We start from the raw sequence: 24,055 nt of genomic DNA, 5'->3' as shown, positions 1-24,055 counted from the left end.
TTTTTAATTCAAAATTTATCCCAAAGTGGGTAGCATCCAAAATTTGCTTAAAATAACTTGAATCCAATCTTAAAATGTACGAGATTTGTAAGACTGGCACAGTAAGAAACGGGTCAGCTGTGTATTTTATAATGTATTTCATGAATTTATCCCTATTTTTTAAAAAAAAAATCTTAAGAAATTAACCTACTCTGTCTAGCTCTTCTAAAATATCAAACCTATAATGCATTATTGGGATCTCAAACTGAATAATAATAATAATAATAATAATAATAATAATAATAATAATAATAATAATAATAGTAGTAGTAGTAGTAGTAGTAGTAGTAGTAGTAGTAGTAATCCTTGCGTTACAACCACTATTGAAACTGGAGTCTCGGTCGTTGAAGTGAAGCAGTCATTAAATAATATGCCACATGACTGCCTTATTCAGCTACTGTGATCTCAGCCCTTCTGGTTCTGGTGTTAAGTGATCTTAAAACAGTGGACAAAATCCTAGGTAAGGCGAATGGGGCGTTTCAGGGGAGATGGAGAAGACCCAAGAAAACCTGGTGTATGCTGTGTCTCTCCACTTAGGAGCTGTAACTCCTCCCTGCCAAAATCCAAGCAAGATTTTCACCCTGAGTGGAGAAATACTCTTATGTAGCCTACATCTTCCCCATGACACATAAACACCCCCCCCAAAAGCACCTGCCCTTCTTACCTTACTGTGGTGTCTTTGCTCAGGAGCTGAAAGTCTTGCTTGGATTTCAGTCCCTCATCTCTTGGCGCTTGGCTGAAAGAGCTCCCTGTGAAAGGATTTTAAGCTTCAGGCAAGCAGACATGAAGGATTTCAGCTCCATGCCAGCTTGTGTAGAGGTGAAAATCTTTGACATGGAACTCTTTCTTTTTGGCAAGCAGCAGCTGGTAACCTTCCCCGCCAGCTTTCCATTGATTTTCTGGGGAAGCCAGCAGAGAGCAAATGCCAAGACTGCAAGTATTGATCAGATATTGGCAACCAATAATAAGTGTGACCAGATTGCCAAACACCCAAAACATGATGACATGACTGCAAAGTTGGGGAGGGGGGGAGTGACATTTTGTGAGCTTGATTGTCTTTTTGCAGCTTTTTCATTACCACACTAGATAACATCATCAGTGCTAGTAGGGAGTGAGGTTTTCTAGAGCGCGTGCAAGAAGACAACCAAGCATAGAGAGCACCAAGGGCCCTGCAGTGGAATTGTGTATGTGCCGAAGTAATGTTATCTAACTCTTAATTTTCACAGAGGGCAATGACAGCACTATTGTTTTTCATATTCTATAGTAAAGGAAGTCTCATATAACCTCTCCTCTTTTGCAATCTTTTGTGTTTAGCTTGTGCTTGATTTGATAATGAAGCATGTTTCAGCATTGGAGTCAGATGAAGCAAAGGACACTTCTCTCCTTGCCTTGGGATTATGGCCAGATTCGGCCTGCAGTGCTGTGTTTGCAGCTGAAGATTCTCTCCTTTCTACCGTTCGTAATGATGGGCAAGTCCTGGCCTATTGCCTGAACAGACTGAACCTAAAAAGCAACAGGTGGGCAAGAAATGTTTCATTTGGCAACTGAGGGTTAACGTTCCCAAGTGAATTAATTCTGGCTGAGTATCATTTGCTGGAAGGGAGGCGGTGGCTCAGTGGGTTAGGACGCTGAGCTTATCGATCAGAAGAACGGCAGTTTGTCGGGTCGAATCCTGAGTGCCGCGTAGCAGAGTGAGCGCCTGTTACTCGTCCCAGCTTCTGCCCACCTAGCAGTTCGAAAGCATGTAAAAATGCAAGTAGAAAAATAGGGACCACTATAGTGGGAAGGTAACAGCGTTCCGTGCGCCTTTGGCGTCTAGTCATGCTGGCCACATGACCACAGAGATGTCCTCGGACAAGCACTGGCTCTTCGGCTTTGAAACGGAGATGAGCACCGGCCCCTAGAGTTGGAAACGACTAGCACGCATGTGCGGGGGAACCTTTACCTTTATCATTTGCTGGCTCTAGAGAAAGAACCCATACCCAATTCTTCTACAGCAGGGGTGTCCAACCATTGCAACTTTTAAGACTTGAGGCCTTCAACTTCCAAAATTTCCCAAGTAACTGGGCAATTCTGGGAACTGAAGTCCTCCAGTCTTAAAGTTGCTAAGGTTGGACAACCTGCTCTACATAAACCAGGTGGAATCTTTTGTCAAAAAGAAGTTGACCAAAACTTCTAAATCCTGTACACAATTCAGCTAAAACTATATATTTAAAAATCCTAAAAATACCTCTGAACAAGTAGCAAATAGAAAACAAAAATACAAAGAAAAGCAAAGTGAAACAAAGATAAAAAATAGCATAAAGGTGTGAACATTTTTTTTAATCACAGGGAATTATGAGTTACATCTTAATATTTATTTATTTATTTATTATTTAAAGTTGTATACCGCCCTATTCCCGTAGGACTCAGGGCGGTTTACAGGGAAAAATTAAAAATACATAACATACAAAGTTAAAATCGATTAAAACTAAGATTAAATTAAGTCCCTGAATTTAAACTAAAACCCCATTAATAAATAATTAAAACCCCTCAGTCTGGGCCAGACAGCTCAAAAAACCAAGTTTTCAAGTCCCTGCGAAATGAGCGAAGGTCGGGGGCAGTCCTAAGCTCCGTGGGAAGTTGGTTCCAAAGGGCCGGTGTGCCCACAGAGAACGCCCTTCCCCTGGGGATAACCCGCCGGCATTCCTTGACCGGCGGTACCCTAAGAAGGCCCTCCCTGTGGGAGCGCACAGGACGATGGGAAGTTGACGCCGGCAGCAGGTGTTCCCTTAGATAATCCGGACCCAAGCCATTTAGAGCTTTATAGGTCATTACCAGCACCTTGAATCTCACCCGGAGGGCAACCGGAAGCCAATTCAGCTCACGGAGAAGAGGTGTTACACGGGAGTATCGGGAAACCCCCCATAACAACTTGCGCAGCTGCATTCTGCACCAGATGAAGCCTCCGAGTGGTCCTCAAGGGCAGCCCCATGTAGAGAGCGTTGCAGTAGTCTAGCCGGGAGGTCACGAGCGCATGGGTGACTGTGCATAGGGCATCTCGGTCCAGATAGGGCCGCAACTGGCGCACCAGACGAACCTGGGCAAAAGCCCCCCTGGTCACGGCTCCTATATGGTCTTCAAAATTAAGCCGTGAATCCAAGTGGATGCCCAAGTTGCGAGCCCTATCGACAGGGGGTAACACCTCACCCCCCATCATTAGTGGTGGAACAACCTGGTTTATCCGAGATGCCGGTATGCACAGCCACTCAGTCTTGGCAGGATTGAGACGAAGCCTGTTTCTCCCCATCCAAACCCGGACCGCTTCCAGGCAACAGGACATCACGTCGAGTGCATCACTGGGTTGGTTCGGGGTGGAGAGAAAAAGTTGGGTATCATCAGCGTACTGATGATACCCCACCCCGAAACCACAAATGAGCTCGCCCAGCGGTTTCATGTAGATGTTGAACAGGAGGGGAGAGAGAACTGACCCATGGGGGACTCCACAAGTGAGAGACCTCGGGGCGAACCTCTGCCCTCCCGTCAACACCGACTGCGAGCGGCCCAGGAGGTAGGAGGAGAACCGTAAAACAGTGCCTCCCACTCCTAACCCCCTGAGACGCCGCAGTAGGATACCATGGTCTATGGTATCGAAAGCCACAGAGAGATCTAAAAGGACTAGGACAGAGGAACATCCCCTGTCCTGAGCCCGCCGGAGATCATTCACCAGTGCGACCAATGCCGTCTCCGTGCTGTACCCAGGCCTGAAACCCGATTGATACGGGTCAAGATAATCCGTTTCCTCCAGGAACAGAGGGAGATGATGCGCCACCACACTCTCAACAACCTTCGCCAAAAAGCGAAGGTTGGAGACCGGATGATAGTTATTTAAAACAGCCGGGTCCAGGGCAGGCTTCTTGAGGAGGGGCCTCACCACCGCCTCCTTCAAAGCGGTGGGAAAGATACCCTCCTTCAAGGAAGCAGATATTACTGCTTGGAACCAGCCTCGTGTGTCCTCCCGAGCCGCATAGACCAGCCAGGAGGGGCACGGGTCCAGTAAACAGGTGGTGGAACTCAGTCTCCTCATGATCCTGTCCACGTCATCGGGGGAAACAGGGTCGAACTCAGTCCAGGTAACATGCTCAAGACCGCTTGATTCCTCCATTCCAGACTCTGCCCAGTCAGAGTCCAAACCGGTCCGGATCTGAGCGATTTTGTCCACCAGATGATGACTAAACTCCTTAGCCCGTCCCTGTAAGGGTTCCTCCCTCATCTCCCAATTAAGGAGACAGCGAGTCACCCTAAACAGGGCGGCTGGGCGATTATCTGTGGACGCGATGAGGGCAGCGAAGTAATTAGACTTCGCTGTCCTCATCGCAGCGAGGTAAGACTTTGTAAAGGCTCTTAGTCGCAATCGGTCAGATTCAGACCGGGTGGACCTCCAACTGCTCTCTAGACCCCGTCTCCGACGCTTCATCTCCCGGAGCTCCACGGAAAACCATGGGGCCCAGTGGGATCTGTGCCGAGTCTGGGGTCGCAAGGGTACAACACGGTTGAGTGCCTCGGTGGCCGCCCTTTTCCAGGCATCCACCAAGGCATCGACAGGTAAGGACCCAAGGGCCATCTGGAACCGTTCTGGGTCCATTAGGTGCCTGGGACGGAACCACCTGGTCGGTTCCACAGCCCGGCAACGGGGGGTGGCACAATGGAAGACCAGCCGCAGGAGATAATGATCGGACCATGACGGGGACAGCAGTTGGCGAGCCCCCTCCCAAATCATCCAACCATTGTCCAGATAGAAAAATCAGGTCAAGGGTGTGACCCGCCCCATGAGTCGGGCCCTGAATTACTTGGGTCAGGTCCATGGCCGTCATGGAAGCCATGAACTCCCGAGCTAACTTTGACGACTCTCCCAGGGAAGGCAGGTTGAAGTCACCCAGAACTATAAGTCTGGGAAACTCCACCGCCAACCCTGAGAGGGTGTCGAGCAGCTCAGGCAGGGCCGTTGCCACACAGCTGGGTGCCAGGTATGTAAGCAACAGGCCCAACTGAACCCGAGGGCCACATCTCATGAGAAGGGACTCCCGCCTATCTGGACAACGGTGGTCTCCCGTGGACATAAGGTCTCCCGTATAACCACCCCTGCCCTGAGCCCGAGGCTGGTGCAGCACACAGAAACCCGGAGGGCAAAGTTCAACCAGAGGGACACCACCCTCTGGGCCCAACCAGGTCTCTGTAATGCATGCCAGATCCGCGTGTTCCTCCTCAATAGAAAATAGAAAATACCACGGCTCAGTTTTTAAAACAACATATTAAATCTATACCAAATGGAACCATATAGTTTTTATCTTTCCTCTCTGTCAAAAATAAAGCCAATTCAAAGACTGAGGATTGACAATTTGGTACACAAAGAACTTCCAAGCGTATGTAATCACATAGTTCAAGTATATTCAAGGCTTCTCATAAATAGTCACATTTCAAATTTGGGAGATATAATTCAACAAAGCCTTAACTTCTTTAAATCTCCCTCCCCAGGAACCCACAGGTACCTTCTGATTCCTTCCATATATATATTTAATTACACCTAATTTTGAAATCAAAGGAAACTGTGTTCTCTAGCATCAGGGACTATAGGTTAGCTCCCTGTGGTGCACGAAGGATAGGTGCGCAAGCACCGAGTAGAAGGAACTAACAATTAAGGCTGTCAGGACTGCATTGTGTCTAGCATTTGTAGATTTCGCTGACATTGTATCCATATGATAATAAATAAATAAATAAATAAATAAATAAATAAATAAATAAATAAATAAGGGAGTATAGGTTTTGGTACATAAGATAGTCCTCCAATAGTGTGCGTGGTGATGATACAGGGAAGGCTGTTGTCACTGGTCCTCTTCTGCCTGAAAGGATAGCCTTCCTTCATACCAGTCCTGAAGTGTATTTAAAAATCTCATTTTAATTCTGTTAAACGCCTATGCGATAATGAAATGCATGTTTCATGGCCTGCTTTAGGTGTGAATCGGAATGGGTGGCGTTGTCTTTGTGTGAATGTCCCGAAAGGGGTGTGTGTGTGGGGGGGTACTTTTATATGTTCAGATTCAACTGCAGAGTCTTCTTCAAAGTGATGTTTTAGCTAAGTTGAAAGCCTCTGTGTGGTTAGCTGTAGGCATGACAGAGCCTTCTCCCGGATAGTTGCATGCAGAGATGCCTGGGAAGGATGTTATCAAGGAAAAGGGGAAATTGGCATCCTTCAGGCTCTCCTCCCATATGGTGATTCTCATCTATAAGGTGCAAATATGTGCTTTTCATGTAGGATCATAACAAAATACAGATAATATTAAGGCTTGTGGCTACTTTTAGCCTTGTATACACATTATTTCCCATCAGGGTTTCTCTTTCTTAATTGTAACTTAAGCATTTTGCTTGAATGCAAAATGGAGTTAAAGATTAGGTATCAAATCTTGTTTCAATGTATTGAAAGCCCTATTTGCTCCTAACCATTTAATATCAGGTAATACCTCATTTGGTTATATGCAGTAATTCCATTGGACATCATGCCTTCATCACCAACCAAAAGAATTTCTCCTAGCCATTCCCCCAAATGGCTCTGAAGGCTTGGGTAGCAGCTACATCAAATTGGGAGAAATTGCAATGGGGAAGGGATTTTTCGATGTGCCATTAGAGAGAACCCACTGTTAATGAGAAATGTCTCTCCCAGACCTTTGGCATTTATATTGAGCTCTTGATGCGTTCTTTGTATTGCATTTTTTTTTTTTTGAAAAACAAAACAAAAACGTAACTTTTGTTTCAGGACAATTCCTCTTAATATACGTGACTTTGAGAAAATTCTGTGGTCTCCAAATTCAGATTGTCTCAAATTTGCTGCGGTAGAGATGAATGAGTCCTGGGCAGATGATTTAGAGGTTCTCTCTGCAGCTGTTAAGTTATTCATAGAGAAAGCCACCAATCAGGACTGGACACTGAGAGTTGGATGGCTTAATCAGATAAAAAAGAATTTAGCGGAAGTGCCTGGTAAGTATCAACTCTTACCTTCTGCTGAAGAAACGCTGATTGTAATGTTTGTAGTGCTGAAAGACGGCCTGTATCAATGGATGGATGGATAGATATTAGCCTGATAGTTTGCTGCCTAAAATAAACAGATAAAATATTTATCAGGTGGAGTGAATTGGTATGTTGTGGCAAGTTAAGAGTCCAGGCAAAATAAATCTGATTTGACGTTATGTACAAACCAGACAATTGAGTTTTTCTCCTTTCTAATTTCTCCTTTTTTTAAATAAACTAAACTAAAATCCATTCTTTGGGAGAGTTTCCTTTTCAGGCGTTGCTTTTTAAAATTTTCTCAAGGAAAAGGCCCTTACTTTTCCTGCCTTGCTTGTATTTTCAGAGCTTTTCTAAAAGAAAGGTTGGTGTTTCGCCTCTTTCCTTCTCATAACACCAGCAAGAGAGCCTCTCCTTAACAAAAGCACAAAGAAGGAAACACAGCAGGGCAGCTGTGTGAGAGGAAAATTGTGAATTGCCAGGGAAGCACCTGCTGTGAGTCTCCCCAGCACCTCAGTGCAAGGAGTGTGCTTGGCAGCGCCAGTGCCTTTGGTTCTGCTGCTGTTTCTCCCCAGTGCAGGTGAATAGTTTCAGACAAAAAGACAGTAGCTAAGTTCTCCCTGAGCTCCCAGTTTATGAAAAATGGAAAACTTCCTTTTTACAGGCTTTCAGGAAGCAGCAAAAAAGTGCAGCCTTTTCATTGAAAAGCTTGTGAAGGAAGCCATCTTCTTTTTCTGAATCAATCCTTCTCAGGCAAAGCTTTTGTTTCAGGGGCTGCCTCACCTAATGCCTCCTCTGCGTTCGTTGCCTTTCTCAAGCAGACAGGTGGTGACTGCCACTGGGATTGGCAACTGTTAAGTGAAGCAGTCACTAAGTGAAACCACAGCTATGTTTAAGGCCTCATTTCACCTTTTCTTTGCTTTACAGACCTGTGGAGGTCATAAATACAATGGTGCATTTGGGTGCAAAGTTACTTTTCCATCACCATTGTAATTATGAAAAAAGTCGCTAAATGAGGACTACCTCTACAAAATTCAGTTGCTCCCAGTGTTACGGATCAGCCATTAGATAAAGTGTCCATAAAAAAAATAGATTTCTATCTCCTTTGTCTCCTTCCTCCCTTTCCCCTTCCAAATGTAATGGAAGTTTCTGAAGTAAACATAGAGGAGATGTATCTGCCCAATTACTAAAGATTTGTTGTCATTTCCTTAACAGCAAAATCCTTCATCTCCCCCACTTTAAAGTCAAAATCTGTTTTAGCTCTGAAATACCCAAGAGTCCACTCCACCTCACCTCAGAGTTACTAGAGCCAAACACCTGATGATGTCAGTGCATTACCTGCCACAAAACAGGCTAACATGGTTACAATAAGAATGGGTTCCTTAGACCATAAGAGAAATGCCATTACAAAAAGAGGCATTGCAATTTCTTCTTCCTCCATTGCATGTTCCAGAGATTGCTTTCCGTAGAGATTCCTTCTGGTCTGATTTGTAGAGGTCTCCAAGACTGCATATTCTTTTGGTTATCCTCAAGTTTTTATGGGTTCACACCTTTAAGCTTATCGGAGATTTTCATTCCGCATTGTATCACAAAACGTTTTAGCCAGTGTCTTTGAGTCGCAGCTGCTATTTTTGAAATACATTTTGCATTTTAACTGTGTTCTTGTTGTCAGTCGTGTACAGAATTGGGAGTTTTCTGGAAAAGATACAATAGGGAAACAGGCTGCGTGATTCTTTTATGAGCAAATGGAAGAATGTGACATAGTGGTGAAACATCATCATGATTACATTCTATAATAATAATGATGATGATGATGTTGGAAGGGACCTTAGAGGTCATCTAGTCCAACCCCCTGCTCAGGCAGGAAACCCTATACCATTTCGGACAAATGTCTGTCCAGTTTCTTCTTAAAAACCTCCAGTGTTGGAGCATTCACAGCTTCTGGAGGCAGGTTGTTCCACTGATTAATTGTTCTAACTGTCAGGAAGTTTCTCCTTAGTTCTAGGTTGCTTCTCTCCTTGATTAGTTTCCATCCATTGCTGTGCAAGAAGGGTTGGCGGTCTCCTCCTAGCAGAAAGAACTGCTCCAGTTTAGGGTGGTCTTCTGAAGCTCTCCTATTAGAAGAAATCTCCCCCACTGCCCCGTCCCTTGCACATATACACATACATGGACAGAAGCACATATTGTACTCAAACCTCAGACTAAAGGTGGTGGGCTTAATTTCAGCGTAAGCTGACAATTCTGCTAATGCCTGCAGATTCTGTGCACACTCAACTGGAAGCTGGTGCTGCATCTCTGAATAATTTCTACTTCAGCACTCTCTCAAATGGAATTAGCAATGTAATAAAGATGCTGCAGCCAAATATGACAGGTAAGATAAGACCATTTCCTTTCCCCTGCACAGTATTTTGTATGTGTTCTCTTCCTGAAGGTTTCAAATAAGGAATAGTAAGAAACGGAGATTTTTAAAGCTTTATAACCACTTTCTGAATTTTCTACTGAAAAGGAAGTGAAAAGTAAATGGAGCTAAATTTGGAGGATAGAAGAATATTTTTGGAAAAACATTTCTTTTGACACTAGGCCAGGGGTAGGCAACCTTGGCTCTTTTATGACTTGTGGACTTCAACTCCCAGAATTCCTGAGCCAGCCATGCTGAGGGGAAAGGGAGAGTTTTCAAGCTGAGCCATGCTGGCTCAGGAATTCTGGGAGTTGAAGTCCACGAGTCATAAAAGAGCCAAGGTTGCCTACCCCCTGGAGTAGGCCTAGGAAATAATTAACTGACTCGTATGTTGGGTAAAATGCGTTTGTTCCCTGTTTTGTTTTTAAATGTTTTACTTCTCAGTATATAATTACAAACCTATATCTCATTCAGTACAGTATGTCTACCTCACAGTATCTATTGGAGAGATCATAAATAAGCATACTAGTCGTTTCCCATATATCTTTTTAGATGAACATGTGATTCCTATGGATCCAAGATGGAACATGCAGTGTTTGGATACGATTAGCAATTCTGTCGATTTTGATACAGAAGTAGAACACTCAGATCAGCTGCTTATCCTTTTAAAATCACTTTCAAATCGGTGAGTTTAATTGAAACTGAAACCTTTAAATGTTTTAAAGGAAGAAAAGATAGTACAGACTTGGTTTCAGTTTATACAATTACAAGCTAGATGGAAGGAAGATCAGAAAATTGGTATAATAAAAGTTGAGGAAAATTTGATAAAGCTAATTAGAGATCAAAGTCAATCGCATATAAAAAGATTATATAATGCTCTTATAGAAATTGATTCAGAATCAGAGTTAGTTAAAGATTGTATGATAAAATGGGCTCAGAATATTCAAGAGCCCATAATGATGGATACTTGGGGAAAAATTTGGGTTAGAAATGTAAAGTTTACACAAGCACAATACCTAAGAGAGAATTTTTATAAGATGTTTTATAGATGGCATTTAGATCCTAAAAAGTTAGCATGTATGTATCCAAATCAACCACCTAAGTGTTGGAGATGTGGTAATGAAGAGGCAACTTATTATCATATATGGTGGACATGTAAAAATGTTAAAGCTTTTTGGATAAAAAATATGGTGGATTTTTCAGAAAGTTTTTAAGAAAAAAATAAGATTTACCCCGCAGTTATTTTTATTGGGGATTATTCCGGATTGTACTGTTATAGAAACTAAATTAATGTTACATTTAATAACGGCAGCCAGATTGTTGGTGGCGCAATATTGGAAGAAAGAAGATTTACCTACAGTAGAACAATGGATACTTAAAGTAATGGGAGTAGCTGAAATGGCAAAAGTTTCAGCATATTTGAAAGACCAGTCACAAGAAAAATATATTTTGGAATGGAAAAAATGGATTGATTATATTCAAAACAAATATGGGACTAGAAAGTTTCAAATAGCATATGAATAATTTTTAATAATTATAGAAGTGTTATTATAATTATTTTAGTTTTATTATAAGGGAGTTAAAGGGTGGAAGATTTGTTAACATTGTATTAGATATTTAGCATATGTTTGCTTAAGATTGCTATATGTAATACCCTGTATTCTGCTTTGGGAAGTCCGGGGGAGGGGAGGGAAGGGGGAGGGTTGGTGGGGAGGGGGGGTTTCATTAAAACTTTGTAAAACTTTTCAATAAAAACAAATTGTAGAGTACTTTTTGAGGGGATTAGAAGAGCTCAAAGCTTGCCATTACCAGGCGTGTATGTGTGTGTGAGTGTGTGACTGAAACATGTCCAATAAAACCTATAATCAATTTTCCATATTCTCATACTTTTTAACAGTGCAGGGCTCTATTGCTTTTCTCTGAATCCTTCAGCATTTATGAGGGAATGCATGCTCCTGTTTCAAAATAAATCATCCAAAATTCATAAATCACTTTTCATTACTGTTGATTATCACATAAAGAATAATTTCCTCCCATTTCTAATCTCCTGTTGCCATCTAAGAATTAAAATTGGTTGGCATGGTCCATTTTATTGTAGTGGTATCTTAGAACAGACATGTCAAAGACAAGGCCCGGGGGCCAGATCCGGCCCGCAAAGTGGTTTCATGTGGCCCGTGAAGCCATCCTGGAAACAGTGAGGGAACGGCCCCCACTGCCTTGGCCCTTGCCCAGAGACCCTCAGATCTTTCCCACTCCTGCCCAGGCCCCCATAGGCACCCTTGATGCGAACGATGTAGAGCTGGCCACGCCCACCCAGTAGGCCATACGCACTCTAGCCACGCCCACCCTGGCCATACCCCCCCGGCCCCCTGAGGGCAACCGCAATGCTGATGCGGCCCTCAATGAAATTGAGTTTGACACCCCTGTCTTAGAACATTTGGCGTTATATTGGTGCAACTTTGATATCATAATGAAATTTATTTTGTGGGCTGTATGTTCCCGACACCATAATTTCAATGACATTTGTTGTGTATTATGTTGTAATTACAGGGCAATCCTATTTCTGAACCGGGAGAGAAAGAGTTATGTTGAAAGAAGTTTGATTAATACCAAAAAAACCAGAACTAGTGCTTTGAGAGTGTCTATAGAGTTCTATAAAGGTATACAATATGCTTCTGCTTTTAATAAGTGAAAATTTAGCAACTTACCATTTTCTTTTAATTATAATGGATAAAATGAATAAGCTATAGTTGCAAGAAGATTTAACTTTATAAAATTACATAACTTATGGAACTAACATTGGAACTTTGATATCGTGTGGCGTAGTTCTTGAACCTGTTAAGGAAAAGACGAGCAAGTTGCTACTTTTCAGATGTTTGAAGCACAATTTTTGTAATACCTAATCTTGGTAGACTTGTATGAGTTGTCCAAAATTCACAAAGAGCACCAAGTTGCATATTCTCATTTTAGTCCATTGGGAATTCAGGAGTTCAGGCAGACTCTTTCAAGCTGAGGACTGCACATCTTTGTGAGTTAACGTGATGGATGGGCCCAGAAAAAAATTAGAATTGGCTTAATTTAAACTAAAATATTTAAATGCAGTTAATAGGATTTCTCTTTGCCTATCCATTATTTTTCCTCTCTTTATCAGATTTAAATTTACAATTTGGTGGCAACTTTTGAAGAACTCTAGGGAATGCACCCAAGCTGTGTCGGGGAGAAATGGTGGTTGCATATGTTGCATCTGATTGTACAATTCAAGCTTTGTACACCTTTTACATTTGGTAATTTTCTGAGAAAAATAATAGTGCATTTATAAACTACGGTACATTAACTTTCTACAAAGAATTCAGAAGAAGAGGTTGCAGACATCTTCAGCGTTTTGTTAACTGCTACTCACGAATTGAATAATGTACTGTTAATGCAAACTGTAGTAGATATTGGTACATACTTTCTTTGGTTTAATTTTATCTTGAACTTAAAGATCCTGGTAATCACACCTCATTTCCACATGCTGTTGTGGCCCACCTTGCTGCCTTTTTTGAACTTTGGGATGCTTTCGTACTGCACTGGGTGAAATCTACACAAGTTGCTGTGTCTGATGAGAAGTTATATGAAGTAAGTAGGCAATATAGATATTTTTTAACCCTTGAGCTGTAAATAGTATCTTGGCGTTTCATCAGGTCCCCATATTATCTCCCCCCCCCCACACACACACACCTGATTTCCCCATAGTATTTTTTTAGATACTTGCTTAAATGGATTTTTGCTACAAAGGATCAATATTAATTGTAGTGTTGTAGAAGAAACCTTTGAGAAGGATGGTCTAGGCCAGGGGTCGGCAACCTAAAAAAGAAAAAGAGCCACTGGGAACCGGTTCCATCACAAATTAAAAAAAGAGGGAGCCGCGTGCGTGTGTCCATGCACGCGCATGCGCAAAAAGGTTTTTTGCGCATGCGCGGACGCACGCGGCTGCCATTTTTTAAAAAATGAGATGGAACCGGTTCCCGGTTGCCCGACGGCGACGGCCCGTCTGCAAAGCTTGCAGACGGGCCGTGGCAGCTTCCTCAAAGAGCGGCGCCCCTGCCCATTCCGAGAGGTGCGCGCGCACCTCTCCGAACGACCGGAGGTGCGCGCGTACCTCCGCGCGAATGGGCAGCGGTGCCGCTCTTTGAGGAAGCTGCCGCGGCCCGTCTGCTAAGCTGCCGCTTTCGGCAGCTTCAGAGACGGGCCGCGGCAGCTTCCTGAAAGAGCGGCACCGCTGCCCCTTCGCGCGGAGGTACGCGCGCACCTCCCCAAAGGTTTGGGGAGGTGCGCGCGCAACTCCGGTCGTTCGGAGAGGTGCGCGCGCACCTCTCGGAATGGGCAGGGGCGCCGCTCTTTCAGGAAGCTGCCGCGGCCCGTCTGCTAAGCTGCCGCTTTCGGCAGCTTCAGAGACGGGCCGCGGCAGCTTCCTGAAAGAGCGGCACCGCTGCCCCTTCGCGCGGAGGTACGCGCGCACCTCCCCAAAGGTTTGGGGAGGTGCGCGCGCAACTCCGGTCGTTCGGAGAGGTGCGCGCGCACCTCTCGGAATGGGCAGGGGCGCCGCTCTTTCAGGAAGCTGCCGCGGCCCGTCTGCTAAGCTGCCGCTTTCGGCAGCTTCAGAGACGGGCCGCGGCAGCTTCCTGAAAGAGCGGCACCGCTGCCCCTTCGCGCGGAGGTGCGCGCGCACCTCCGCCCATTCGGGGAGGTGCGCGTGCACCTCTCCAAACGGGCGGTGCCACTCTCCATTTGGAGAGGTGCGCGCGCACCACTGCCCGTTGGAAGAGGTGCGCGCGCACCGGGCGGCTGGGAGCCGCAAGAGACGGCTCAAAGAGCCGCATGCGGCTCCGGAGCCGCAGGTGGCCGACCTGTGGTCTAGGCCAGGGGTAGGCAACCTTGGCTCTTTGAGGACTTGCGGACTTCAACTCCCAGAATTCCTGAGTCAGCATGGCTGGTTCAGGAATTCTGGGTATTGAAGCCCACAAGTCATGAGGGCGCCAAGGTTGCCTACCCCTGGTCTAGGCTAGGGAAAGAAGTTAATGAGACTAGCATATATAAATGTTTACCAGTGTCAATGAGTAGTGGGAGGAAAGTGTAATATTGCAGATTTTTGAATGATTAATCCCATAAATGGATACAGGTTGGAATGAAACAAAGGAATGGTAATTGATTATTAAACCTGAGAAATAATTCTGCTCAAATGCTAAAGAGGACATAAAGAAAAAGAAAAGCAATCACTTTGGACTTCCCTTGCAGGATTCTGCTTCCAATAATTCCACATGTATTTTCAGCTTGTTGGAAGCATAAGTCTTGCTGAGCTTTGGGATTGTCCATGTGGATGAAGAATATATAACTTCCAAATAACACCAAGACATTTTTTCCCCTCTCTCTCTCTGTGTAACTCTACAATGATATATTTTTTCTCTCTTCAAAAGTTCAATTATTCTGGAATTGGAATTAATATAGCTTGGATAGATTTGCTACCTACTATGTGAATTATTAGCTTCAGATACTTTTGTTTAAAATTGTACATAGCTTTGGTTCTTTTATTGTATTTTGGTAGTACAGATAGTCCTCGATCTGTGACTGTTTGGTCAGTGACTATTCCAAGTTACAACAGCATTAAATGAATGGTGGTTATAACTGGTCCTCGGAATTCTGGCTATCCCAGCATGGTCACGTGATCACAATTTGGGTGTCTGGCAATCCATTTACACTTACAATCAGTTGTCATGCGTCCCAGAATCATGCACTCATCATTTGTAACCTTCCCTGCTGGCTTCCCCAGAAAAATCAATGGGGAAGCCGACAGGGAAGATCACAAGTCACTGGGCTAAGCCTCCCTTGTCCATTCACACTTTCCCAGCCCCTCGACGCTCTTGCTGCAGTAGCCACTTACAAAACTTCTCCATACCATGCTTCATTGTGAAAACCACTTCTCTCCCTTTTCCTGCCTGTTGGCCTGGGACTTGCAACTTTCTGCTGGCTTTCCCACTGTCTTTGGTTGCGGCAAGCCAGCAGGAAGTTGCCTCACCTAACAATTGTGCGGTACAGTTAAGCAGAACTACAGGGAGCGTCCGCGCTAAAAGATGCGGTCACACTTTACAATCACGTGCTTAGTGACAAAAATTCTGATCCAAATTGACTTTTTTAACTTGAGAACTACCTGTGGTATATTTTTGCCATAAGAAGCTTGGAAGCTAAGAATTTCATCTAGGGTCCCATTAGGAGCACAAAAGTGTCTCTCCTTCATAACTGGAAATGTCCTTGAGAGTAGTGTAGAATGTGAGAGGAATAGATATGGAAGGCTGCTTTCTTCTCTTGTTATCCTCAAAACAAGAAACTGATATTTCCTGATATGAAAGTAGTAGTTCTTCATCTGAGACATACTGCTATATTTAAAGAACGTATTCTCTCTGGCTTGCTTCTAGATTCTGCATAGCTTGTTGTGGCGTGACAGGTTTTGGACAACTTCTGATACGGTGACTGTGGATTCTCCTGGCTTGATGCTCTTGTCTCTCCACTGGCACTGGGTTGTGAAACATTTAATCAGCAGAATACCTCAGTTTCTGAGCGGATATGAACAGCAAAAGTATGTGTGCTTTGTAATTTTCTACAGTACTATTAGCTTTTCCAAGAATCCTCCTTTCCAGTAGGCTGTGTTCAGATGAAGCCCTATAGCCCTGGTTAACTGAATGTGGGCTTATGTAATTAACCCATTTGGTGGATTCACATAACAAATTTAAGACGTGAAGTAGCTGAATGAATAGAATTTGCACAACATGCTAGGCAAAAGTATGGTTTTCCCGTTTATGGCTTAGGTGCTTTTAAGTGCCAATCTGCCTGTCCGTGTGTTTTCTATCAGTGTCCTGTTCATAAACTTTAAATTATAGGCCACTGCATAAATATATTAGTCTTTCCCAACTTGTTAGACATTCTTTGGTGAAGGTTGGTTCAGAACATCCATGGGTGATTTAATGATCAAAGTTTCCTCTCTGAAAAGTTTGTATAAATATTTGTTTGTTCCATTTTAAGATTGTCCAAGGAAATTCAGTCTGTGTCACAGCAAATACAGTCTTCTCTTGCTAGTCCAGAGGGTATTTCCACCAGCATTAAAAAGCTACAGAAGGCCTTGGGGAAACCTCTTCCCTTCAAGGTATGCATTTGTTCGTATTTTTCACTAAGCATAGATATTTTTAATGGCAACTTTTAAAAACTATGTTACGTTGATATAGAAACCTAAATAAATTTTTCCAGCCCAATATTAGGGCAACATCTATACCAGCAGAGCTAGAGAACATAATGTACCGGAGTTTGAATTCTCAAGAGCTCTTGAGCTCAAAGTGGCTTACGCAAGCAATTTCTGATGGAACCTGATATTGACTATATCACTTATATCCACTCAGTGACTGAGTAATTGCTGGTCTGTAAACCTTTATCTGCTAAAAGGGTAAGGGGAGTGGAAGGGAGAAAAAAGAGCTGATGTTAAAACCATCAGACCTACATTTATTTACCTTCCTGTTTAGACTGTCAGGTGGCTGATTGCACACAGAACTTGTCCAGAAGCCGTAGATTTCCCATTTTTGAAAATATAGTACTCATCTTTAAACTCCCCTTTTACATGAAGTTTGCAGGTTTATTGACAAACGGGCAGAAGCTCATTATTAGTAATGTTGCAGATAAATTCCAATAGAGTGTTAATTCGGTAGAAGCCAGTTGGATGGTATTAATAGGAGCTGAAGGGTCTGTAGCATCAAGAGTGATGATGGAGCAATTCAACCTACTCGATATGTGCAAGGATTACAGTAAGCGATCTGATGATGAGATGGTGTGACTGAAACAGAAAAGACTGATTTTTTTTCCAGCTGCACTTATTCAGAATTTTCTGTGTGGAGGACAAGAATGGGAAGTTTTGGGAAGCAAATCTCTTGAGTAGCCTTAAATTCTGTCCTCGAGTGTTGCCAGGGCCCATAAACAGCCTGTGATTGCTATATTTGAAGCCATTTGAGGGCCGAGGGTGTCGAATTTAAGGGTAGATAGAGGAGTGGTGCAATTGCCAAAGACTTGCCTCTTTCCATTCTTACTTTTAGCACTGAATTAAAAATGAAGCGAAACAAGTTTCAAGAATGTATTCTTGGGAGTTTCTGGTTGGTTACAAATGGAATCCTTGGGTCTTGCATGCCTCAGGTTGCCCACTTCTGATCAAACTAATACAAGTCACAGATTCAGTTGCTTGATTTTTCTTTTTTCTAAAAAGTCCATGATTTGTATAAATTTCAGTATACAACGTACCTGCTGCCTCTGTGGAAAGGTAGACCTGGTTCCACCTAGAATGGGTTGTGTCTCGATAACTGTTCATACAATATACTTAACTTTGTTGTTGGAGTTTATGCAGCAATTGGTTTGAATCATCTGATTGAAAGGTTTAATTTGTATAATATGATAAACCACAAAAAGCAAATAGTCCAAAGTTTAGCACAGGGGTAGGCAACCTTGACTCTTTTATGACTCGTGGACTTCAACTCCCAGAATTCCTGAGCCAGCAACCTTGGCTCTTTTATGACTCGTGGACTTCAACTCCCAGAATTCCTGAGCCAGCCGGCTCAGGAATTCTGGGAGTTGAAGTCCACGAGTCATAAAAGAGCCAAGGTTGCCTACCCCTTGTTTAGCATATTATTCACACACATTTGCTAGCTTTATCTAACTTAGTTAACTATGTTGGGTGACTACAACCCATGGCAGAGCACCTGATTACATGCAGAACAGGTATGGCACAGTAGTTCCCTTTTACCTGAATTCTCTGCTAACCTCTTAATTGTTTACAAGGAGTGAATAATCTAGAAATTAAAAACAGTACAATTAGATGAGAAATGGGGATTTACAGCTCCTAACAAGGGCCTGATGCTACAGGTTGGTGGGAGTTTAGTACCTTCTAGAAGGTCATGGATTCCCCATTCCCAGTGAGGACCCCATTTTCCTCTTCCGTTCCAGTGACACAAGCGGAAAGTTTCCTCTATAACAGACATGTCAAACACAAGGCCCGGGGGCCGGATGCGGTCCGCGAAGTGGTTTCATGTGGCCCATGAAGCCATCCTGGAAATAGTGAGGGAACGGCCCCCACTGCCTTGGCCCTGGCCCAGAGACCCTCCTTCTGTCAGAGACCCTCAGATCTGTCCCACTCCTGCCCAGACCCCCATAGGCACCCTTGATACGAACGATGTAGAGCTGGCCATGCCCATCCAGTAGGCCATATGCACTCTAGCCACGCCCACCCAGTAGGCAACGCCCACCCTGGCCATACCCACCCGGCCCCCTGAGGGCAACCGCAATGCTGATGCGGCCCTCGATGAAATTGAGTTTGACACCCCTGCTCTATAACTTCTTGAAATCATATATATATACACACACAGCAATTTCTTATTGCTGTATTGTTGACTGGTGGGAACTTCTGGCATTTATAATCCATGTGTACGGAATCCTTCTCCTCTTTCTTTGGTCTTAAATGTACAAATTCAGCCTAAATAACATGAGATTTATTTTTTTTAATTGAAAAAAGAAAAAAAAACACATTCAAAATTGCTGGGCTAGAGTTGTCACTCTTTTACATTTTTTTTAACTATCACTCAACTTTTACTAGGATAAAGAAATACTGGAAACTGCTGTCCAACTCAGGAGACTCTCCAAAGCTCTTCATATCCCAGAGCTGAAGCCTGCCTTTGGAGACGATCAATGGCAGAAAGAGATCTGTATACTGAGAACTGTCACTGCAGAGTGGAAGATAAAAGCAGTGTTACTTCAAGCTCAAGGCCTAGTCTTCCGTGCCAGTTGTTTGAAAGAGTTTTGTTCAGGTAAATTAGTCCTGAAAACTAAATCTCTTGTAAGAAAAGTGTTGTAACAATGTGCTATTTATATACAAAAAAATATTTTCTGTTTAGATTATTTTTTTTTTAGAGAAAGTCTTGGTTGCACCATTTTTAATTATTCTTTTCTTCTTTCCTTACAGATGAATTTCAGACATTGGTGAATCTCCAGCAGTCAAAGTTAAAAGAAGGAGGAGCTTTAATTAGCCTGCAGGAAGGGAAGCCTGCTGAACGCCAGCAACTGGATCCTGCTCTGTTAACTCAGCTGTGTAACAGAGTACAATTGTGGCCTGCAATGGAGTATCTAGCTGTGTTGTGGCAGTACAAGCTGACCTGTGATTGTATTGCTGAGGTTTATTTTAAAAGGTGAGAATCAAAATGGTGCCTTTACCACTGCTGTGATATTGTGAAAGTAGTCAGGAATTGGTTCTTGCTTTTTCCATTTTTTAAAAAAAATCATAGTGCAAAACATTATACAGTGAAAGGAAGGCACTTCTGTCTGAATTTGGTCTCGGCATTTTATCATGTGTTCACAGCTTATTCTCTACCCAAACTGCATAGGTGTCAGAAAGCCACAACAAGTATATGGCAGAACATCTCACAGGCATTCTGTTCTTTCTCTGATTCAGAGACCAACTAATTGTAATTCAGTTGAAGTCTGTCTTTCAGTAAAAAAATAGTTGTTTATTCTTGCTTAAACAGCAGGAATTGGGACAAGAATTTCCCTTGCTAAGTGATGCGATCGTAAAGCATAATGTCATGTAACTGCATTGTTTAGCAGTAGCAATCCCAGTAGTCCCCATTGCCATTGTTAAGCAAGGATCATGGGTTATTACGCAAGGACTTGTCAGCTTCAAATAAATAGTCAGTGGGGAAGCCAGCAGGAAGTTGCAAGTCCCAATCACAACATGCCTTTCTTAGGAAGCTCACAAGTACGGTGACAGGTGAATGAATGTTATGGAGTGCAGGTGTGTGTGCTACAGCTGAGCTTGAGTATGGCTGTGTGGTGGGGCTATACTGTGGTGTAGGACAAGTGATGGCATTTGTGTGCGGGTGTGCTACGGGGTGGCACAAGGGCAGGTGGGGTGGATGAGCGTGCTGTGATGCAAGTGTTGACAGCTGCAGAGGTGGGTGCTGCAGAGCAAATGTGAGCGGGCATGTGGAGGGGTATTGCAGCACAGTGTGAATACAGGCATGTGGGTGGGTACTATGGTGTGAGGGTGGGTGTTTCTGTACGAGCGTCAATGGATGTTTTAGTGTGATGGTTGGGGGTAAAGCTGTGGCCTGGCAGGGGTATCCAAGAGGGCAGTCGCCTACCTGCCCAGAGTCTTCTCCATTGACCTTGCTTATGGGAAGCTGGCAGGGAATATTGGAAGTGGCGATCACATAAGTAATAGCTGGTTGCCAAACAGCCAAATTGTGATCATGTGTTTCTAGGGTCAGCTGCAAGTTGGAGGACAGGTCGTAAATTCCCCTTGTTCATCACTTTGAACAGTTGCTGAACGAGTGGTTGTAACCCAAGGAGTACCCATATTAGAATAATATGGCCCATAGTTGCAAGCTTTTATAGGCCACTGTTGATACAAAAAAAAACTTGGGTTATAAATGAGTAGAGTTTTTTAAGCTTAAATCCTGTTAACAGAAATGTAAGGAACAGTATGGTGTAAAATTGATTTCGTGACCAAATTTACTGAAATTTACTCAGTTTGAACAGTTTTGAGCATACAAATAGTCTTATATATTTTGGTGATTTAATCTTAGATTTTTTACCTTTTTCATTATTGCTGTACTTAGCTGAAACAGCTAAGTTTCAATAGATGCTTTTCTCATTATTTTCAGGAATAGCAACAATGATGAGTTAAGCACCTTTTTAGAAATAAAGCCCTTTATTGCTTTTTGCCTTAAGTTGACACCAGCTACCTCTCAACAACTTCAAGGACTTTATTATCTACTAGACTGTTATAAGGTAAAAAAAAAACACACCACTTTAAAGCTGAATAAATTCCTTCCCTTTTTTAATGATTGATTGTAAACATGTTGATTAATATTCAAACACAAAACTACTTTATGTCATCTTCTTTAACTGTATAGAGAAATTGCTTTTCTTTTACAGGAGCTAAAGGGAAACTTGAAATGGGTTGATCAGATTCATTGTAACTCTACAATGAATATTGTAGAATATTCACCACATTGTAGAATATTCACCACATTTTGGACAACCAGCTCACATTTATTGCCATATGCTTACTTCATTTTATGATATATTTTTTTACCAGAAACCATCATTTATTTCTGGTTTCTAGCACAAAATGCCCTATAATGAATAATGGGATTGCTTAATAACTACGGTATTTGCTTAAAAATTGCCATGTTTGTTAAAAAAGGTCGTAAAATCAGGCATGGCATGTTATCATGATTTATGACTGAAATTGTGGTCCTAAGTTGAGGACTACTTCTACCTAAACAGCTAAGTTGAGGACTACTTCTACCTAAACAGCCCGCCTGATTCTTTTTTCCTGTCTGTATTTGTCCTTTAAGTAAGAGGGATTTATTTTCCTATTTGTAAAGGACCATAGTTGCAAACTTCAAGCTTGAATCATTGTGAGCGCAACAATTGCCTTAAATGTCACCACCACACCAGATTCGGTTGAGGCCTGAGATGGAGGCCACAAATGGCTTTCTGGATGTTTCTGATATTCTAGGCTATTAAACTTGCCTAATAGCCAGGGGTGAAAGATGATGAGATATTAGCGCGCATGGTGGGCCACAGGTAGCCCGCACTTGCTCCAAAAAGTAATATTTTCAGACACTTTCCACAGTTGATTAGAGTATTAATTTTTTAAACTCCAGTATGATTTTAGAAGTCTTTAATACACTTGCGTTTTTATCTTTCATTTTAGATCTCTGCTGAGGAAATTTCACTCTTGTGGTCAGAACTTGCTGTTGCTGCTTTTCAGGCTTTCTGGAGCAGCACAGTAACTACGGGCCCCGAGCGTTGGCTGTCCTGGCAGCCATTTTCTGTGGAAGAGAAGATGCTATCCAGCTCATTGTTGAATTCTTCTATCCAGGTTTGTGTGGGAAAGCATAACATCCTCAAAAGGGTGGTTCAGTTATAGCAGTTTATACTTTCCCGAGGATACGTGCAATAATTTGCAAATCTTAATAATGGCTTCGACAAGCTTTGTTAACATAACAAGAGTTTAGATAAAGAATTGTTTAGATTCTTTTTAACATTTGCAAAATATTGTACATATTTTTGCATTTGATTACCTGTGCCTTTTTTGTGAGGATGACTCCATTTTATCTTCCCTCCCCTCTATTTCACCCAATATTCTATTTCACAATTTTCCCTATATGTCTTTCTGTCCTGGGATGCGATGGCTCAGCAGTTAAAAGACACTGAGTTTGTCACCTGGAGAGCTGGCAACCTGGGTTCAAGACCTGAGCTCTGTTCAAATGGGGTGAGCTCCCGTTACTTGCCTCAGCTCCTGCCCACCCAGCAGTTCAAAAGCATGCAAAAGCAAGTAGATTTGATGGGAAGGTAATAACGTTTTGTGTGCCTTTGGCATATAGCTATGCTGGTCACATGACCACGGAAATTGTCTTCGGACAATCCTGGCTCCCTCAGCCAAGAAACGGAGCTGACCACCCTTCCCAAAAGTCAAACACGACAAACAGGGAAACCTTTACCTTTTTTCATTCTATCCCTATTGAGCATGCTCACTGGACTGATTGTTGTGATTCCTTTACTTGAAATAGTTTTCTACAGATAGACACTTTACTAAAATTTTATTGCTGGAAGATTCAAATTAGAAATGTGCTTTCTACTAGTTGATAGGAATGAAGAGTTCTCATTTTCTTGCACGGGATGCTATAGTACTTATTAGACTTGAATCCACTTAATGTTGTTGTTTTTTTACAGCTGGGTCATTTTTAAAATCTGTTTTGTCCACGATTCTGTATCTGTTGAATTTTGTTCCTAATCAATTAATGCGCCATTTATCTCTTGATAATTGGGTACAAAAGTTCTTTCTAAGAATAATCCTTGCTACAACTTCATGTTCTGTTCATTTTCTTAAATTACAACGATTTTTCAGTGTATTTTGGCCAGTGAAAACCACTGAGAGGAAATTGGGGGTGCAACAGAATAACGCTCTCCCTCTCTCTCCTCTTTCCAATTTATATATTGATGATCAGGATCCCCTTCCCCATACAGTTTTCTTAATCACAGGGTTGTTGTTTTTTACCATCTTCCATAGGAAATAATTACTGTATGAGGTAAAGGGGATTTGCTACATTTGGGACAAAAAGGCCATGTGTGTTAGCTCTCCTTGATTACAATTAGTCTTAAGGTTGTGGACTTAACCTCTTAATGTTACATGATTATCAGAGTTTTAAATGTGCATTTTAATTTTCCATTAATTTAGGGTGTGGGTATTTTGAACCGAGCAGTTTTCTCCAAGTGCCTCTCTGAAATTCTAACTAGCAGCAACAAGTGGAGCCAATGGGACACAACGGGTCTTCCTCTTCTGTCAGCCTCCCGAGTGACCTTGGGAGAGTGCCTGGAAAAAGCAGAGCAGCTTAAGGAGATCAGTAAAGTTTTGTGGACCAATGCAGCTTTTTCTTCAGTGGCTGAATTTAGGTATTAAAAAAAGACCGTTCCTTCACTTTTGTTCCTTTAAATCTTTAATCCCTTAGA

At 42.7% G+C, this 24,055-nt stretch overlaps 1 protein-coding gene across 1 annotated transcript in view; it reads left to right on the top strand.

The window, feature by feature from the left end:
* Positions 1–24,055, top strand: part of MDN1 (midasin AAA ATPase 1) — a 126,133-nt gene that overhangs the window by 47,796 nt on the left and 54,282 nt on the right. Inside the window, exons 48-60 of the mRNA XM_081331608.1 lie at positions 1,354–1,556; positions 6,830–7,050; positions 9,335–9,448; positions 10,028–10,160; positions 12,026–12,135; positions 12,960–13,093; positions 15,928–16,088; positions 16,532–16,652; positions 19,134–19,344; positions 19,500–19,722; positions 21,196–21,322; positions 22,257–22,424; positions 23,784–23,998. Of these exons, the coding sequence (XP_081187734.1) occupies positions 1,354–1,556; positions 6,830–7,050; positions 9,335–9,448; positions 10,028–10,160; positions 12,026–12,135; positions 12,960–13,093; positions 15,928–16,088; positions 16,532–16,652; positions 19,134–19,344; positions 19,500–19,722; positions 21,196–21,322; positions 22,257–22,424; positions 23,784–23,998 (2,141 nt within the window). The remainder of the gene's footprint in view (positions 1–1,353; positions 1,557–6,829; positions 7,051–9,334; positions 9,449–10,027; positions 10,161–12,025; positions 12,136–12,959; positions 13,094–15,927; positions 16,089–16,531; positions 16,653–19,133; positions 19,345–19,499; positions 19,723–21,195; positions 21,323–22,256; positions 22,425–23,783; positions 23,999–24,055) is intronic.

Source organism: Vipera berus (genome assembly GCF_964194415.1).
Source record: "Vipera berus genome assembly, chromosome: 1".
NCBI classification, from domain to species: Eukaryota; Metazoa; Chordata; class Lepidosauria; order Squamata; family Viperidae; genus Vipera; species Vipera berus.
Note: the sequence above shows the minus strand (reverse complement) of the source record. Positions and strands in the feature narration are given on the sequence as shown.